Here is a 20,463-nt window from a genome sequence, read left to right as displayed (position 1 = left end):
GGCTCCCTGTATCCCTATAATAGATTAGTCTTGGATGAATGGGTGGGTGGATGGATGGATGGATGGATGGATCGACACACCTGGCCAGGCAGCAAGAGAAAGGCAAGACTTAAATTCACAACATCCTGGTTGGATGACTGTACAACAATAGGAGGGAGGACTTTGAGTTGGAGAATCCGCCCCCCCAAACCACCCATCCCCCATGGTGTCAGAACTGCAGATGACCTGCCTGTGTGATTAAATGCTGTGTGGAAGTCATTTCAAGTCAGGAGAACGTGCAGAGGATACTCACGCCGCTCTCCGTTACAGAGGCGGTCACGTCCGGTGCCGTCTGGGGAGATGGTGGGGGGGTCAGCGAGGGTCCAGGTTTATGTTTCCTTCTCATTCGTTTCCAATCCCACTGCGGCGGATAGCGAGGCGGTCAGCGAGGGCCGTGAAATTCAGCGCTTTCTGCACGTCCAGCGGTCTGGATTCTTTAAGCTGGGGGGGCTTTATGGCAGAAGGACCCCGCTGGGTTCCTGCGTGATTTAATTTCTTCTCTTTTTTTCATTTTATTTCTCTTTTGCCGAGCTCAGACGTGTCAACCAGATTTGGCGCAGCTGCCAGAGTAAACTAGCATGTTACCGGCTCATGGGCGATGTTGTCGTTGACGGACACAAAGTAAACGGGGACGAGGAATCGATATAAGGGGTCTGCTGGATTCATCTTTTGTGAGAATCAAGGCACAAAGGCCCACTTTCGGTGTAATCGATCCGCTCTGTCAGTTATAAAGTAGAAACTGATTGGTGTGTGACCCTGGAAATGGAACCTGCTGGCCCAGCAGTTAAAGATACGTCTACTGGGCCGTGAGCATTCCTGGTGCTGGGAACCAGTCACTGTCTTATCCAGAGGCTGACGGTTCTCGGGCCTGCTGGGTTTGCTCAGAGTGAGGCCCTTGTCTTGCATTGCGAGTTCTCGGCCACCGGTCCGAACGGTTCCATCATCCATGCTGATCAGACGCCCTGGATTCCTCACGAGGGCAGACCCAAATGGCAGTGAGGCCTTTGATTGGCTTTGGGCCACGTCGCACTCCCGGGATTGGCCTGCGGTGAATGCAGATGAGTGTCTGTGCTGAGGAGCGATCCGCTGTGTCTTGAGTGGCCTTGGGAACTGAAAGCTGATTCTCACCAAAATAGCGGCTGAACAAGTTGGGCGTGAGTTTACAATTTAGTTTCGGGTCAGAGAGTTCTGGTCTCTGGCTCCCATTTGCGCTTTGCGGCTGCTCGACTGAGACCGCTGATACAATGCGACCATCGCATGCACAAGTGGGACCCCTTCACTGCTTTCTCCACGGCGCATCTCAAAAAAACTTGAAGACGACCCATCCGTCATCCAGAACCCTTTGCCGGCTAAACCTTTCTCCACTTTTCTGTGTCTTTCTGGCCCCCCCACCCCTTTGTGTCACCTGCACCTCCCCCCCACTCCCCCCTCTCCCCCCCCCGCGACGATTGATCCGCACACCTCGTAATTGCCGGTTTAAAAAATCGTTAGATTAGCTCTGCTGTGATGCCTGGATGTATTCTGACAAGCCGAATGGCCGAAATTAAATTCTGCAAGGGAGCGAGAGCAACAGCAGGAATACTAATCGGGACTTTGAGAGCACACCGCGCTCAGCTTCCGTGTGGAGGGTGGTGGCGGAGGTGGGAGGGGCCGGGGAATGAGCCCAACGACCTGCGAAGAGGGAGAGACCGGCGGTAATGAATTTGGGCTGAGTGGCCTGGCAGGGTGTGGATCGTGGATGAACGACAGGCATCCCAAAGGGCACTTGTAGCTGTGGACTCGGTCATTTTCTCGTCAGGCCGCGAGACTCCGCCGTATGCCGAACGGCTCAATTACGGTGTCAGAAACTAGCCGTTTGCCTGAACTTGCTTCTGTGGCAATGGGGGCCAGGGTGACATTTTTAAAAGCCCCCCCCCCCATACCCATGGTTTTCCCACCCTTGACTACTCAATACAGCGCTGCTCTTTTGTGCATTAGCTGGGCGACCAGGCACGTGTGTAGACGGGGGTGGGGGGGGGGGGACACGCGGGGTGAGTTCTGGCACTTTTCACCGTCGGCCCCGTCACATCTAAGCGGCGCGGCTCGACAGAGGAGCCCGCCAGGGACCGGCACTCCTTTCAGAAGTCTTTCACCTGAACTGGCGCAGTGTGCAAACTGCCGTCAAGGGACTTGCACTAATTTATGCACTGATTGAAATTTCAGTCAAATCTAGCGTTGTGTGGAAATGTTCGGCCTGAGGGCTCGGTTTGGCTTGTTAATTAATTCCTTCTAAGCTTATTTAAGGTTCAGGCATATTTCTAAAGTAAACACTGAAATATGCCAAGCCCGTGTATCTCTCAAATCTACTAGGATTTATTTCTTTGGTTGTAAACTGGGCCGCCCCCACCCCCCTACCACCCCCCACCCCCCACCCACCACTCCAGCCCTCACCTCATGGTAAAACTTGCCAGTTTGTGCCCCCTAGTGGTGACCAGCTGTGAGTAATCTCCAGCCTGGCTGCCAAACCCATCCCAGGTAGGTTGCCAGACAGCCGGTCACCGGGGGGAGACACTGCTGGGTAATTTGGCTTTCGGATCCCCGCCAGGTCACCCCAACAATCCGTGTTGGGGGGCCGAAGGGTCCAACCCGGCCTGTCAACCTGAAACCCCCTCCGCTCTTCCCGGCGCTTAGGATATTCAGCCAGCATCTGTACAGTCGTTACTGGAGGCTCCAGCCATGAATCATTATGTCTCTGGGAAGCAGAGGGCTTTTTTTTTTTCGTTCTTGCTTCCCTCCGCCATTAACTAATTAGAAACTAATTATGTGAGGCTGAGTAAACGATCACAGCAGATGGCAGAGGCTGCGGAATCTGCACGGGTGACCCTGAGCTCGGCGCTCGCTCGTCCGCCCTGTTTCTCATCATCGCTTAGCCGGCCTGCCTCGGCCATTCCCCTGCTTCCACCTAACTGAGAGCGTGAGCCGAAATATCTTGTTAATGCCTGTAACAGCCCGGGGGAGCCTGTGGCCCCCATGTGTCGGGGCACTAAGGAAGGACCTCGGCGTGTCTGAAGATATGAGCCTTATAGTCGTCTCACTATCACCATCACCTGTTGGGAGTTTTATACCCTGTGAAGGTACTTTGAGTGGTTTTTTTTTGGTGGGGGGGTGAACAGATGCTAATCTCCCATGGCGGCTGTTCCCTCGCCACCCACCCTCTTTGTATCTGTTCTAAGGTGGCTCAAATCCTCCCGGAGAGCGTGATCACATGATCACACTTGCTCACAGAGGCAATCAGGGGCACGACGGAGACGCCGGAGGGTTGTGTGATCCGCCTGCCGCCTCATTAGCTGATTGGCGCTCGGATGTCACCCCTCTACCTGGCCGCTCTCCTCCGCTCTGCTGTCCTGGTGAGCTGCTCCCCACCGCTCTCCGGTGCCCAATTAATCCGAGGGATGCCGCTGGCACGCCGGAGGTCCGCAGGGTCCCTGCCGTGGCAGTTAGCCAAAGGGGGGGTGGGCAGTGGGGCAAGAGAGGGAGGGAGAGCGAGTCAGCGGGCGGCGGGCAACGGAGAGAAGCAGATAGAAGCAGGTGGAGGACATGGAAGGAGGAAGAGGGGGCACAGGAAGAGAGGAAGAGGAGAAGGTGAGACGTGAAGGGCATTGAGGACCAGAAAGGTATGGATGCGGGGGGGGGGGGGCAATGTGAAGGGCAGGGAATGAGGAAGAGTGAAGGAGGGAGGCAAGAAGAAGGGAAGGAAGGAAGAAAGGAAGAAAAGAATTGAAGAAGAAAAGAATTGAGAGGGAGGGGAAAGAGGGTGAGATGAAAGGAATGATGTGATAAAAATGGGGAAGAAGGTAAGGAATGGCAAAAAGAAAAGCAGGGGTGTTGCTAGGGGCGACCCCCCCCCAAAAAAAATACATATACGCTAATCAGTGTGCCCTCGTTCATTTCATTAAAGTCAGACCGCCCTAGTAAAGGCCTTTTCCTAAATCTCTAGTGATGCCCCTGATGAAAAGCACGGATGGGGAGAGGGAGGGAGGGAGGGAGAGAGGGAGAGAGGGAGAAGAGAGCTGGCCCTGGCGCGAGGTGACCGCGGCTGCCCGTGGGGGCCGGGGGCTGCCTGCTGCCTGGCCTGCCAAATTAATTGCTCCGTATGTCAGCTGGCTGATTGCCTTAATGGCCCCGGAGCTGCTGTTTCGGGGGGTGGCCCGGGGGCTGGGGACGGAAGCTGAGGCACGCCCCCTCCTGCACTTTCACTGAGCCCCCTGGCCTGTTCCTCTCCGAAGGGGTAAGACTCCAAGACGCACACCCCGCCGGTTCCCCTCCAGGAAAATCGGGCCGGTGACTGACAGCGGACATGAGAACCGGCCCACCATGGTTTTGCAAAGCTGGTTTTTCTCCCACCGGCAAGAATTTATAATGTGCAGAGTTATTGGGGGGGGGGGGGTCCCTCACTTTCAGGAAGTGGTGGTATCTTTATGTCCAGGCAAGCACCAGTCGGTGCACGGTTCACTTCCCAGCTAAAGACCTTGTCTTGTTAATGACCCCCGGCCACATTTCCTTAGTATTCCTTCATGGGCTGTACATCTCCCACCCCCTCCCCTTCCAATTCCTCTGCTCTCTCCCTCCATCTTCTATCAACCGCATCTTTGTCATGTCGTTTCCACGGTAGCTGCTTCTTGAAAAAAAAAAAAATCAAGAAGTACCAGTCCGTTTTTTAAGGAATTCCTAAGAGCGTGTGTGTGTGTTTTTTTCTTTACTAAGATCTTATGCACATAATTAATTTCCCACCCTGGCATTTTGAAGGCCTGGCAGACGTGGAAACATCTGTCAGGCTTCACGGTTGACTGGGCCGGCAGTCTGATAACCCACTTCCGGTGGTCCAGGCCAAGGCATGTAACCCTCCCAGAGAGTGCGCAGACTCACACACGCGGGCACTCCGCCGTCGCCGTGATCACCCTCATTCATGTTTATCCCGGGCAGGCTTCACTGCCCGATTTCACTTTGTCTCACATGCATAGAAGTCAAGTAGGCTGCAGTGAAAATCGGTGATAATCAGAAGATGTCATCCTGGGCAATTTTACCCCTGCAAGGACCCACTACATGTTACATGACAAACCCCTGCCAGGGTCTGCCCCATGTCACATGACAAACCCCTCCCAGACTACCAGAAGTTGAACCATGTGAGGAGGGAGGAATGAGGATCCTTTTCTGGCTACTGCAGTAGAGATTAGTAATATGTGTGTCAGCTGGGATGCAGAATGGATCCAGATGAAAAAGGCATTGGATGAACAGTGAATTCAGCTTGGTAACCATGAATATATGATTTGTTATGAAGTCTAAATGGTGCGTGTTGCTGAATGTGCTTGGATGCTGTGGTTGTGATCAGAAGGTCGCCGGTTTGAATCCCAAGGTCCGTAGAGTGATGTCACTGTTGGGCCCTTGAGCATGACCCTTAACCCCTAGTTGCTCCAGGGACAGGCTGACCCTGGCTTCTCAGAAATGCATGTCACTTCGGATAGTAGCGACAGCTAAATAACAGAAATGTATGATGTAAATGCATAGATGGACTTGCCTTGACCTCCCCGTGTCCTGAGATATACAGGCTTCCATGTCTCCAACATAGAGGACGAGAAGGCAGACGAGATCGACGCCAAGGGACCAGGTGCGGCACTGAAACCTTCACAGGTCGACCACCTTGCGAGGATAGGCCAGTTTGAGCTGTTTGCTCGAGAAACGGCGAGCAGGAAGGTGGCCAAGGCGTTACCTCAATAAAGAGTGACCCCCGCAGAGCTGAGGGTCTGCAGACACGGGGACGTACTACTCCCCCAGGACTCTGGAGAGGGTTGAGATGGGGGCCGCCGACCTGCACGACGTGCCGCGGACTGGCTGTCTCATGGATGCAATTGGATTGGTCCTGTGGCCATTAAGATTCTGTGAACAAACCGGTGCTTCTTTCTCTGGCTCCTGCCCAGCCAATGAGCACCCCTAGCTAAACAGGGACTTCCAAATCCTCCCCCCCTCCCTCCAATGGCCCCGTCTCATGTCTAATAGCCTGTGGCATATGAGCGACTTCCCCTATGAGCCCATCTATCTGGCTTCACCACCGGACGGTGGCTCCCCCTACTGTTCAGGCTGTGCCTCGTCCTCGGGGCTGGGCTGAATTGCTGCATTGATCCCAGCGGATTCTGGAATCATAGCCCTGGATGTGGAACGAATGCTGCCGCTCGCGCTCCAGCGCCGGGATCTTAATCCCAGATGTTCTCCATGTACATTAGTGTGCAAAGCAGCATGCTCGCCCCCCCTCCCTCCATTAAAGTGCCCCAGCTAATGAAATAAATAACACGATGATGAGGCCCGGCCCCTGCCTGCTACCTGCCGCGCGTCTCTGACGGACCCGCCGCCGTTAATAACATTGTTTATCAAGGCGACACGCAACACCTGCAAGCTGCGGGTGTGGGGGGGGGACCTGTCAGGGAGAGCCAGACTGCCGCTGAAATTAGCCTGCCACTAATGGACCTGTCAAGCGGTGTTCCCCCCACCCCTCCCCCCCACTCAGGGCTAGCAAGGAGTCTCGGCAAAATAGTCACATGTCCGTGGACCCTTGAGCAAGGCCCTTAACCCCCCGCTCCAAGGGGGGACCGCACGATGGCCGACCCTGCGCTGTGACCCTCCCAAGCTATGGAAAGCAAGATGGAGTAGGAGAAGAGGAGAATTGCAGTGTACCTGTATTTGTACTTGTGCAAATGGCGAATAGAGGATTTATCGTTTTTATCATTTTTATCGTTTTTATCATTTATCACGGCACTGGATGCTATCTCTAAGTCCGGGTTACTCTCTGGCGCCGCTGCCCCGGTACATGCGCGCGTCTCCTCATCCCTGGCAGACGCTGGGTAGTTACTCCGTCGCGGCTGTCAGGATCAGCTGGCGATATGACTGCGGGCGTCACTTCCGCGCCATGGGGGGGGCATCGCGTCTCACTGGATCCAATATGTCAGTCGCGCTTGGTCTCCCCTGGGCGGTTTTGGCTCACGCTCCCCCCCCCGATATAGGGACTGAGCTGCCGATGCGAGAAGACAGCAAAGAGCAGCCGCAGTGTAGCTGGCCTTTTTCATTTAGATGTTATTAGCTCATGGGGTTTGGGAGTCTCCGCTTGCGTGGCTGTATCCTTTCTCTGCCCCCATTCAGAGCTTCATGGTCAGAGGTCTTTGTGGTGTAATAATAGCGTCTGGTTCAAAGCCATGATAATATCCCCGAACTCGTCCAAAGTGCCTCTCAAGCCGGTTTTAACGCTTGGTCCCTGCAGCCAACGCCCAGAGACCACATCTCTGCCTGGTGCATGACTCACTGGGATGGGACTCTGTGACTCTGATAGGAAGGTCACTAGTTTGGATCCGAGGGTCGGCAGAGCGATGTCACCGTTGGGCCCCTTAGCCCCCTGTTGCTCCAGGGACTGTCTGAGCCTGCTTTCACAAAAAAATGTGTTGCTTTGGGTAAAAGTGTTTGCTAGATAGATTAGAAAATGCAAATATGAGTCACACCTGTTGCACATTCCTGAATTGCCCTACTGAACATACAAGGAGGTGTTTTGAAGGGTTGCACCTGCTCCTCACTGAACTGTCGACTTAACGTGCTTTTAATTGACTGCCAGTTTCTGAGTCCTTGCCTGGGTTCTGACCCCAGCTTCCTGCACGGGAATTGGACTTGCCGTTCCCCTCACTGCGGTTTATCTTTGATCCTGGTCTGTGCTTTGACTCCAGTCTCATGGCCTTGGGTAACTGGGATGTGCGTTTACTCGTGTCAGGTCCGCAGGCAGCCTTGTCTGTATCCAAGGTAACACCCTCCCTCCATGTCATGGTGGTTTTGAGGTGGAAAAGACCTACCATGTGCTTGGGACAAAAATGTGGACTGTGTGGGGTCCTTGAAGACTGAGCAGAGCAAAACCGAATTAAAATGCCCCTTCGTCCACTTTATGGTCCAGATGGGCACCGTTTCGCTGAGGAAGGAGATCAGCTTCCCCTCCTCATCTGACAGCATTGGACCAGAAAGTGTGTCAAACTGAAAGCCGTTACCAGGCAGGTTCTCAGCCTTTGGTCTGGGACAGCCGGTGATGAAAACCGCTCTGATATTGTCTTCATCCTCGTCAGCATCTCCATGTTGTACCGTGTGCACTAATAACCACCCCCTCCCCAACCTCAGTAATGACATGTCACATCTCTGTTTCATTTTCCTGGCCACTTGGCAGCACGCCTTCCAGTTCCTACATGGAATGGTATCTATGTTTGATCTAGACACTGACACATAATGATGAGCAAATGAGCTGAGATCCTATTAGATAGACAAGATGGAGCATGACACAGAAAAGCTGGGAGCAGACAGAGTGAATGACTCACAGGAACAACGTTAGCAGTGTGGCCTTGGGATGGGGTAGGGTGGGGCTTTCTTTTCTTTGGTGTGGGGGGGGGGGCACACACCAGTCAGCATGTACTATAGATAACTTGTATCGTTCCCAATAAATTAAGGCAAGTTACAATGACTTTGTAGGGTTTGTCTAACCAGGCGAATAAGGCATAAAAAAAGGATCACATTAAAATATAAAGGTCCAGAGATTCCAGTAAATGGGTTTTTAAAAATATCGTTACACTGAGAAGGCAGCCGAAACTCTTTTCCAGTCGGCACGTGGCTGTCCTTTGCTGCTTTTCAGAGCTCGTATCAAAAAAGAGTCAAATTAACTAATAGATTATTGTAATTATCACAATTGAAAAGCATAATGAGTTGGGTGTCCTGAGGGTTATACAATCAGAGGCGGTAAACTGCTTGATAGTAATCACACGGGCCTGCATGCACACACTGGCAGACAGGCTCTCACGCTGTCTTCATTAGTCAGCCAAGCTTTGACGGGCTCTGGGGTCCCCTTATGTCAAGGATTTAACACTAGAACTGCCTCCTTTAACCGCCAGCAGTGATGTACTTCGGTGCATCACACCTTTCATTTTTGTTAACGGCGCATCGCATTAGCGTACTGTTCACCCGTCAGGAAAACAATGGGACGGTCAGTAAGCCACACTGCGGCATGGTTACTGTCACCCCAAAAAAGCTGTCAAACCCATAATGGCCATGTTTATGTCATATGTTTTTTTGCTTATTGATTTATGTGTTGGTTTTGATAGACTAATCTTGTAAAATTAATCTTAATCTCTTACGGAAATAAAAGCCTCACTTTAACATAAATACCAGAAGAACTGATGACTTTAATTGCTATTGCAGTTGGGTATGACAGGTCTTATTATTTTAAATATATATAATTGAAGTGACACAGGTAATGTTTTCTCATATTCATTTTATATTTGTCGGAGTAACAATGCAAATAGAATGACAGGATACTTCAGCCTAAACAGTGCATTTTACAGATCATTTCAAATAGAGAGAAGGGGTGCCAACTTTGGTCAGCTGACTGGTGTCACGTCCTGCCCACCACGTCCTCCTGACCCTCCTGTATCCTCCCTAGCATGACCCTAACAAGCCACGCCTGTTACTCGTTTGTCTTGCTTCTCGTTCCTAACCCTCATGTTAATCTCTCCCAGCTGCCTCTTGTTAGCTCCCTCGTTAGCCCCATATATACGTGCTTCGCTGTCCTATGTTCCCCAGTCCAGCCATTGACGTTGAACCCTCCTGTTGCCTGTGCCCTTCCTAATTTCTGGTCCTCCTATTTTTGATCCCTTGTGGTCCAGTTTGTTTCCATACTCTGTTCATTTACATGCATAATAAACCTCACATGTTCCACCACAATGTCCTTCTAGTTGTGACAGCTGGCGTGAGATTATCAATTCGAGACGAGTCTGCACACACATGTATCAGTTTTATTACCATGGAAATAGTCTGTAGGGTTTGTAAACTACCCAAAGCTTTTGATGTAGCTAATTTTGCGTTAGGTTTAATTGAATAATATATATTTGCCGTAAGATTTCTTGCGTGGGCATGAGAGTTTGAAAGCGTGTGTGTCACGCCAGATGTGCGAGAGTTGGAAACCTTGAAAACATACATTTTTTAATTAAGTGTTTCACCTGAGGTGATTCGTGTTATAAAAAAAAGCGATGATTTATGCAGCTGTTTAAAAGCGGAAACTACGTCTATTTATCCAGCATTTTGTAAAATACATACTGTGTTTGAAAACTTTTCAGCATTACGATTTCAGGAAAGAGCAGCCACCATGATAGGGACAGAACTTATGTGAGAGTGTTACATTTACGGCTCTTAATAACAACAACAGCACATTAGCACAAATAAAAGAGCAGCATACGGCCTTGCTTGGTGGTTAAAGGAGTTTGACGTTCACTAGTGTGAGAAACGGCGATTCTAATGATTCACATAGAGGGCCCAGCCATATTATTAGCCAATAATTTGTTTGAATCGATGAGTGACAGGGGACGGGTACTCCAGGAGCCAATCAACTTTCTGGCCCCGCCTGTCTAAACACAACCGCTTTAGCAGCTGTATGCCTGTCAGGGCGCAGCATCGTTACTGCTGCCTCGTCGCCCAGGGATACACGGACTGGGAGGCGAGGAAAGAGGAACAGTTTCAGCTGGACCTTTCTGATTGGCTCTTGATGGTGACCTTTGTGCCAGGTACTGGAGTGCAAATAAGTGTTTATTGATTTATTTCTTTCTGGGTTTTTCTTGTAGGTGCAGCGATGAGGGGTTAAGGTCTCTGGCTCACGTCTTGGTGGGGGGGGGGGAGGGGGTTTGGGGGGTCCCCGCTGTAGTACTTTTAAGCATCTGAATTTCACAAAGTTTAATTCACCTTAAAAAAAAAGAAACCTTGGAAGTAGCTTTGGACAATCAGCTAGAGTGAAAAGGACCGTGGCGAGAATTTGTGCTTGAACATGCGCTTGTAAATAAAGAAAATCACCAGGCTTTCAGCAGTCACCTGTAAGGGCCATGCTAATTACTGAGAGGCAATTAATATCCATGAAGGAAACAAAGTAGGAGGGTTATCTTCTATTTTTTCTGACTGAATGAAAGAGATTTCATTTAATTATGGAATTTAACCGGAGGGAGAACATTACAGCCTGACTGATGTCCTCATTAGCAAATCAGGAGGTCTGACTGACTGGATAACTGTGTTTGTCAGTGTTGGAGAGGGGGGTGAATTTAGCTGTTTAAAAAAACTGAACTGAACCCAGCCTGACTATCGAGTCTGTTGGCTCGATCTCATCACTGAACGAACAGAAGCCTGGTGGACTGGGAATAATAGATAACCCTGCATGGGAATGTTTTTTTTTACCTTATGTAGAATCTGTGGGCAGACACTAGGCGTACACAGAGACGTATCTGCAAGCGATGTACTTTTATTTCACGGAAGGAAGCTCTATTTTGGCGCGTCAGCCATCTTCAGCTTTCCATCCACCGTGTCGCTCTGCTGATAATGAGCTCCTCACGCTGGGTTCTTATTGTGCACCAGGTAGGGTCTCACCCCTGCTTGTGCTGGAGTGGGCGTGAGATTAATGGATTGGGTTTAGCCCTCACCTCGGCCTCCACGAGCCGATTTGGTGGCACCTGTTGATCCAGGGACGGTGCCTATCCAGGCTGGGACTCAGGGGTTCATGGTCCCCTCTCCCTCCCTTTTGAGGTCCCGACCCATTTTTGATGACAAATTTCTTGAGGGGGAACACCAGCACCCAACCCTATCCCTAACCCTAACTTCAGCAGCAGACACCCCCCATCGGCATATTTCATATTTTACGAACCCCTCCCATTCAAGGTTGAGCACCAGGACCCTTGAAAAGTCTCTACACGAAAAGTCTGGCAGTGTGAGGCTCAGTGGGTTAAGATGCTGTTCCTGTGGTCGGAAGGTTGCTGGTATAAATCCTAGGATTGGCAAAGTGATTTCACCATTGGGACCTTGAGCATGGTCATTAATCACTAATTGCTCCAGGGATTGTCTAACCTTACTTTCTCATTTGTACATCGCTTTGGATGAAAGTATCAACTAAATAAATAAAATGTAGATGTTTCTGGAGAGCCGAGACCTGCTCCGCTAACGTGCCGATGTTTCGGTGTTGCAGACGACGTGCCTCCGTATTTCAAGATGGAGCCTGTGCCGACCCAGGTCCACCTGGAGAGGAACCGACTGGTTCTGACCTGCATGGCAGAAGGAAGCTGGCCCCTGGAGTTCAAGTGGGTCTACAATGGCACCGAGCTGACGCGTTTCTCCCTGGAGTACAGGTGGGTCTGCTGGCTGTGTGATTAGCGTCTTTTTTAGGGACTCTTCTACATCTTCCCAGCACACACAAATTGCCGCTTCAGTTAAAGTGGGTGAATTATTATTGCTTCAGAAAGTCTTCTTTGTGGAAGTGGACTAATGAGAAAGCATGGGGATTTAATTTCAGGCTTTTGTTTTACATGACATTATTACAGCCCATGCCATTCACTTGCACCACGCTCTCCTTACTGCCTGGGGTGAACTTCCTCTGTATAGATGTTAGACTTGTGATTCACACTCGCAGCCTTTTAGATGAGACCAACATCAATTAATTCCTTTTTTGGTTGATTCTTGAGGCACCTTCGCCTTTGTGAACCGTCCCTGATCATTCTGATTGTCTTCTTCTGTTTCGGTCTGGCGTGCATCCCGGTGAAACACGTTTGCTTATTGACGTCTTGAAAGCTTTCTGTCCACAATAGCTATTGGTCCGTGTAGGAGGATGCCTTAAGTGCTCTGTTGTCATTAAGGGAATGGAGCAAAATATCAAGGTTTACGTGAACTGGAGGTGTGGGTGGACTGACTAGTATCCCGGTGGAAATGTTTGCCCACGTCTATGTACCCCATATTTGCGAAGGTTTCACCATTAACCCACTGACCATGAATCCAGACAACTGTCTGCTTGTTTCTGATGATGCTAATGGAGCCCATTCTCCGGGAGAGTGAGCAGAGAGGCCTGTCCTTCAATTCCTGGGCCGTTTGCTTTGTGTTTTACCTAGCAAATAGACTCTAGCAAGGCCATATTCCGCTTGGATTGTACCAATGGGCTTCGTCTGTGCTGGCACACTTGAGTAAGCAGGGTCCACTTTGTCTTCATTAACCAGCTGTTTAATTGTTACTTCATCTTTACTTCAGCACTCCAGCCTCTCCACTTCTAAGGCTGCTCAAGTAGGCATGGGCTCAGAAGTGGTCACCAGAGACAGAGGTGTCGCATCTGGATCATGCCAAGAAGCGTTATTCATGAGCTTCTGCTACAAACAAGGGCTCTCTGTCTCGAGCAAGAGCTCCTTACCAGGAAAATAGCTCTTCACTTGCAAGACATAAATAAATTCATGCATAAGCACTTAGACTAATAGTCTCAAGGAACTTAGATGGTCACCTGAGTGTCAATGGTAAGGGTCTTAAGAACCTTACTGCCAAAACTAAGCTCTATAAGATCTGTCCATTTTCCAAGTGCTTATCCAGGTTGGAGTCGCAAGGGACTTGGGACCTATCATCATACATAAAACAGGGGTAACACCCTGGGCAAGGGGCCAGTTCATTGCAGGACAAATGCATGCATGCACTTCCACACTATGAGCAATTTAGAGATGGCAGCCTAATCACGTGTTTTTGGCCAATGTGGAGGAAGCCTACTCAAAATGCAGAGAACATGCGAACTCCACACACAAAGAGGCAGGATTCAATGCCTGAAAAGGCAGTAGTGCTACTGATGGAGCCGGCATGCACGTAAAATCTAAAAACTCCAAAGTGAAGAATATTGCATTGGACACTGCTTGGGTTACTGTCCACTTGGTTGAGCTGTCCCACATTCTGGACACCCCGAGTCAGGGCTGGTGGTGTTTCTAAGCCAGGTCTTCATGCTTGCCGTGGGTTGCCCCCCTATCCTCCCACCCTCACTATCTATGCCTGGGCTTCTTTGTTTTTTTCAGAAAAGGCCATGTGTCAGGTACTATGCATCTACTCCAGTAGCTTCCCTGCTAACGTTACGCAACATATTGTACTCAGGCTAAATTTTCTTAAAGCATTGCCAGATGGCTCCTCTCACCCTGTCAACTCTCACTGCTCTCATTGGCCATTCGTCCACTTTAATCTCCCATTCTTGTTGTCCTTGAGTGCGGTTCAAAGCTGTATTGGGAGAGTGATGGTGGGCTGGAAATTTTTGTCCAATTCATTATACACCAACTGAACCCTCCTGATCCTTGGTGTTTTGGTTCCTAGGCGAGATTCTACTCTTCTTTGTGCCCCTTAATCAGATGACGCCCTAGGCGGTTGCCTGTGTCATCGATAGGGCAGGCTGGCCCTACTCCTGACCATGTCTTTGACTGGAGCTCTGATAATTACATCATTAACATGCTTGATATAGATGGTTTCGTTCATGGTGGCTTTCATAACAACATCTGCTTTTCTGAGATATAGTAGGCAGCCTTTTTGGTTAGGGTTAGTTCCGCATCTGCCACTTGAGCCCTGGTTCCGTCACCTGTCCCTCTGTCAGGTCTCTCCAAGATAATTTGCCTTTCAGGCCGGGAGTTGCACCCCCAGCTGATTCGTTCCTCTCTCTCCTCGCCTCACTCCCGCTGACCGTGTCTTCTCGGAGCTCCCTGGTGTTCCCGGAACGGTGATTTGAGTCCCGCGGCAAGTGGGGGTCATTTGCTTAGTGCCTTTTCAGCTCTGCGGCAGAGATACGATCAGTCTTACCATTTCCCCAGTCTATTTATTCCACAGTCATCCTACAGTTCCCAGCCACACACAGGAAATAAAAAATGGAGAAGAGAAATGGATTTTCGGAGTGAATGCATTTAATTCGATAAATCGACTGTAAACAGAACTTCTTGTCTAATCACTGTGAAGATGTAGAGCTCTCTGCAGGTAACTGAATGTGGTTTCCAAAGTTTTTTTTTTTTTTTTAATCTTCAGTGAAAACAGAGCGGAGCTTCTCCAGTCAGTCCCACCTGCATCTGCGTGATGTAAACTATAAATTACAGAATTTAAATGAGGACTATCCAAGGCCCGCACAGTTATTTAAAAATCCAATAAGCCAGACAGATAAGGAATAGACTTTGTCATGTTTGGAATATAATTCCTTCGCTTTCTGCTTTCTGACTTATCGCCTGCGTGCGCGAGCACCAGGAAGAGGACTTCTGTCCGTCCGCCGCTGCACATGGAGGATGCGGGCTGGACGTCACTAGCTTCGCCTGAGCACATTCACATTCTGAAGGCCACGGAGAGAGCTTGATGAGGGAGCGTGGAAGTTGAAAATAACTCCCCCCTCACCCTCCCCCACCTTGGCTGGCTGGTCTTGACAAATCGGACCTTGGTTCCCATTAGAGGGAATTTGCGGAGGGTGTTGTGACCTGGTTCAGAAGCAAAAGGAAAATGGTTTCTTCACAAGGGGGCCTTCCATCTCACTCCGGTGGGTTTCAGAGAACAACATCAACGCCTCGCAGAGCTGCACTGACCATATGACATACTAGCATTTCCCTGGTTGGCTGAAGATTGTAAGATGGCAAAATTAGTTCCGGGAAGCCCCCCCCCCGGCCCTAGAGTGGCACTTTTTGTCATAGGCATGTAGACAAAACACGTAGGGGCCGTTTTTAATCCCATTTCAGCCCCGATGCCTCATGAAAGTCGAACTTTGGGGTGACTGCTGATGGACATGTGCCCTGGATGCTCTTCCTGAATGCTGCCCACTTTCACAGCAAATAGCTCACCTGTGTGGTGCCGGCATACTGGGGGGGGGGGGGGTATGGGAGATGCACCCCCAGATGTGGCCTTCCTCTGGCAGCTGTCGAGGAGGGTCAGTCAGTGTGTGTAGGTATCCTTTCTGGTGCCTGTGGTACTCAACATAGTCAATATAGTCATTCATCTCCGCAACTTCAGAGCAGATCCCTCACCCATACTAACTGAAGGGCACTAACCTTGCGTCGCATCTCTCTTCTTCCTAAAAGATACTTGATCCCATCGCTGGATCGATCCCACGCTGGTTTCTACCGTTGCATCGTCCGGAACCGCGTTGGAGCCATCATGCAACGGAAGACTGAAGTGCAGGTGGCCTGTAAGTGCAGTACTCCCTCCAGGACACTAGAGGGCTGCGTGGGTTTGTGAAGCTATAATTGGGTCACCGCGATATTTTCACCTTAGTGGGTGTGGAATACATAGTGCCTTTGGCGCTTCTCGGGTTGAATCACGGGAAATTCATTTTTATTTTATTTTCTCATCTTTGTACATAACACACTAAGGTAGTGAGATAACACCCGTTCAGTAGCTATACCCTTGAAGCCTTTCATGAGTGTCAGAAAGAACTTTCAATATTTTAAGTATTTCAGTGTCAGGTACATTATTATTCTGTTGTAATCGGGTCGGTCCTTTGATCAGAGAGCGCACTTGACGTATGACCAATCCTGCTTTTAGTACCACGGATGAGCCAGAGTACCCCCCCATCCGTGAGACATATGTCCCCGCTGTCTGTGTCTGTGTGTATCAGATATGGGCGGTTTTGTCGAGGGTGATCGCTCCCAGACCGTGTCGCAGGGAGGGGCGGCGGTGATTCCTGCCCCGCATATCCACAGCTTCCCCCGCCCCCAGATTACATGGTTCCGCGACGGACGGAAGATCCCGCCCAGCAGCCGCATGTAAGTCCCATTTTTACGGGCCAGTCTACTGTTTACGTTCGTTACTGTGTGTCCGAATATGAACTAAGAACTCATCTCCCTCTCTGTCTCCATCCTTCTCTGTCTCAGTCCTTCTCAGTCTCCGTCCCTCTCTGTCTCGGTCCTTCTCTGTCTCCGTCCCTCTCTGTCTCGGTCCTTCTCTGTCTCCGTCCCTCTCTGTCTCCGTCCCTCTCTGTCTCCATCCCTCTCTGTCTTTGTCCTTCTCTGTCTCAGTCCCTCTCTCTCTCCGTCCCCCTCTGTCTCGGTCCCTCTCTGTATCTGTCCCTTTCTGTCTCAGTCCCTCTCCGTCTCCCTCTGTCTCTCTGTCTCCATCCTGCTCGCTCTCCCTATCCTTTATTATTTGTGTGTCCACTCTCAATCAGTGTGTACCTCCCTCTATGTTATATATGTCTATGTGTCTTTTTTTATAAACCTGCTTTGTTAGTGTTCTTATATGTACATCCACACTTCTATTTGCATGTGTTTGCATGCTGGCATGTCTGTGTATTCAAGCTTGTATGTGTCCATGTTTGTCCAGACCTGTTTCTGTTGTGTCTCCGCTGACATGTCCGTGGGTGTGTGAGATGTCTGCTATGGGGGGGGCAGGGTCACCAGCCCTCTCCCCCGCTGCATTTTCATTTCTGTTTATTTCCGAATGAAAAGGGGTAGGTGGGGGACAGGATACTTGTGTATCGGGTAAATTTTCAGGCAGGGACAATATAAGTGACGTGGTGGCGGTTGCCGCGGGATACCGGAATGGCTTCCTGATTGGCTACCCCGTTCCCCCCGCCGTCGGAGGAGGAGCAAAGCTGCAGTCATTTTGGATTGAGCCACTTTTGGTCAAGAGTCCCAGCGGGAGCAGAACTAATTTCAGCTCTCGGCACTTCAACATCGCCGGGCCTTTGCTGCCCACCGGGTTGGTGGGGGGGGCATCCGTGTGTGTGTGTGTGTGTGTGTGTGTGTGTGTGGGGGGGGGGGGGTTCCAGAAGTACAGGATCCGCTTCTGTACCTCCACGCAAACTTATTTGGCTTCCTTCCAAATCCATCTCCCTTTTTTCCTTAAATCCACTTCTACTGTCATCTCTCCCGGCAGCCGTGGGCTCCATCTTTTCATCCTCCGTTCACTCCTTCCCTCAACTCCCGCCTCCCTCCGTCTCGTTCATCTCTATCTGTTTCATCTCCCCTCTTCCTCCGCTGCTCATTCTCCCCCACCCTGATGTGGCTCGCGGGTGTGTACCAGGGAGACTCTCTGTCCCTGGGGGTTATATCAGTCTTCAGGATCCATGTATGAGGAGCTGTCCCTGGTGCATCACTGTGGTCTGCTTTGTGGTCTTTGGCGCTCACCTCCAGACCGAATCTATACATTTATTTACTGACCCTGTAGTCTTCCTTCTTTCAACACCACCGGACCTACAAAACTGTAATGGTGGGGGGGGGGGGGAAGGGGGGACTTTTGGATGTGGGGCCCATTCCAAGGAGAGCTTCATGTCTCACATTTTAAGTGCCAAGCCGCTGCTTTTTCGCAGGACAGACAGCATCAGTACAACAGGCCGCCCTTAGCATGGGATCAACCTGACGGCATCACCCTCGGCGTCTCCGTGACGACCTCCCGTCCCGGCTGCACGCGGTCTCACCGGCTGCTCTACTCGGGAAATGGAGTTTCCTCTCCCGTAAAAGGAAAGAAAGCCTAGCAACCAATAGACAGTCTGACGGTTCGCACAACACGCCCACGCAGGTGAACGCACACAAGTGTGACGAGACAGGGTGCCGCTTCTGCTGGAGGGGGGGGGGGGGCGAGCAAACCAGGCCGATTTTTCGACACGGATCTATGGCGTGATGCTTGCCGTCATGCACCCGCCTGCTCGGCTGGGCCAATTAGGCCTCTGAATTTCCAGCGGAATCCACCCACCAACCCAAAGTCGTCGCCTGTCGGGTTTTCGGGGCAGAAGACCCTAATAACTCGGTTTCTGCGGTGGGGCCTGTCACAGAACGCCATCTTGCCCGGCTCCGGGCCGGACACAGCAGCAGGGCCAGCCGGAGATAAAGGTGGCAAGGGATCTAATTAGCAAATGGCCTCGCAGACGGCGTGCGAATACATAACCAGAGAGAACCTGTCGGGTCGGGCGGCTAGGGGCGGCGTGAGCGTGAGCGTGAGCTCCGGATCGGGGATCCTGCCCAAGTATCTACGGTGCCTTCCTTCATTCTTCCTGGCTTCAATTCCGGAGGAATTGGGGCAGAGACCGATAACTGCGTCGCGGTTTGGTACACCCGTCACGTCAGTTACAGCGTTTTACTGTAATATTTAGTCGCGTTAAAATCTCACAGCCAGCTTCTGTTACCGTGAGCCTCAGAAGGTTTTTTTTTTTTTTGGCGTGCCAAGTAAACGCGGTTTTGAAAAGATTCTAAATGTTTTTATTGCAAAAGTAGGACACCTCGGTACAAGTAAAATTGATCTAATTTGTGTCCAATCAGAGCTGGCTGGAATTGAGGGCCACCCCCTACAGCAGTGTGCGAGTCCAACCGAGCGTGACCTGGACACCGGCACCCCGGAGAGTGCCCGCCTGCCAGCCTGTGTTATTTGGCTCAGGAGCGTGCCTTCCGTTTCTCAGCCGGGCTTGGTTACCGGTGGTTACCAGCTACCCAGCTGGTCAGCTCTCTCCACGCGGGAAAATGCGCTCACCTCTCTTTGGAGCACCGGACAATGGGGGGGAGACTTTAGAAGACGGATGACATAATAATGGTGTTAGCCATTACGGCGATTTGCGTTACAGTAGCGCCGGTGGGAGGGGGCGTCGCCTCCCCATCCTCATTTGCATACATTTAAATACCAGCTGATGATGTCGCCTTAAGACCCTTAGACCTGTGAGTCCTAAGTATGCAGCGACTGAGCGCACGCAGTGCACAAAACCAGCCAGCGGAAATATTAATAAACAGATTAACGAACATCGCGGCTGCGCAGGCGGCCCAGATGAAAGGCTGGTTAAGAGGCTATGGGATTAATAAGTGCAGACTAACGATGTGGGGTGCCCTCCCCCTCCTCCGGAGCGGGTCGCCGAGGCCGCGTTGGAGAGGCTCCATGGACATCTGTTTGTTTTCCAGTCTTATAAAGATGCTGGTGAGCTCGAATGAACGACGAGCCCTCTGTGTTTTGTTTGCCTTTGGTGGGAAGGGGAGGGGGGGCAAGGATCTGAAAATGCAATCAAATATCCGCAGGCTCGAACTGGGGGACGGCACTGCTGTTTAACAAAGTACTGTACTCAATTGAATCGAACCACAATTGATTTCGCAAATAAATAAATAAATAAATAAACACACACATCTGTGTCAACAGATATAAAGTGCTGCAGCACTTTCAGAGAACACATGTCGGAAATGGGGGGCCGTGCTCTCTGGTGGGGGCTTTTATGCCAAAACTGTCGGGAGGTGTCCGTAACTTGAAAAAGGGAAACCTGGAGGAGCGGGTGACCTCTAAATGCCTTGATCCCCCCCCCACCCCCACCACCACCAAGGATGGAGGCATTTCCGGCGAGTGGAACAATCCCATTTGTTGCCCCCCCCCAGCTAGAATGCTCCACAGCTGTTTATGAGCAGCCTCCATACCCCCCCATCCCATGCTAACTAGCAGTATTGTGTCCGCCCCCCACCCGGAGACCACAGGCAGTCAGTCTTAGTGCTGTGGGTGACGTGCCGCTTGCTGCTCTGTATCTGGGAGGACTGAGACGCACGCGGGAGGGTTTTCGTTTAGCTCTACGCTGCCTTGTTAACGTGCGCCACGATGTGCCTGTGTGTGTGTGTGTGTGTGTGTGTGTGTGTGGGT

At 50.9% G+C, this 20,463-nt stretch overlaps 1 protein-coding gene across 2 annotated transcripts in view; it reads left to right on the top strand.

The window, feature by feature from the left end:
* Positions 1 to 20,463, top strand: part of LOC111852845 (protein sidekick-2-like) — a 115,216-nt gene that overhangs the window by 58,388 nt on the left and 36,365 nt on the right. For both annotated transcript variants that reach the window (XM_023829153.2, XM_023829154.2), the window contains exons 2-4: positions 12,083 to 12,242; positions 15,945 to 16,051; positions 16,481 to 16,628. In XM_023829153.2, coding sequence (XP_023684921.2) covers positions 12,083 to 12,242; positions 15,945 to 16,051; positions 16,481 to 16,628 — 415 coding nt within the window. The remainder of the gene's footprint in view (positions 1 to 12,082; positions 12,243 to 15,944; positions 16,052 to 16,480; positions 16,629 to 20,463) is intronic.

This window comes from Paramormyrops kingsleyae, chromosome 22, assembly GCF_048594095.1.
Source record: "Paramormyrops kingsleyae isolate MSU_618 chromosome 22, PKINGS_0.4, whole genome shotgun sequence".
Taxonomy (NCBI): Eukaryota; Metazoa; Chordata; class Actinopteri; order Osteoglossiformes; family Mormyridae; genus Paramormyrops; species Paramormyrops kingsleyae.
Note: the sequence above shows the minus strand (reverse complement) of the source record. Positions and strands in the feature narration are given on the sequence as shown.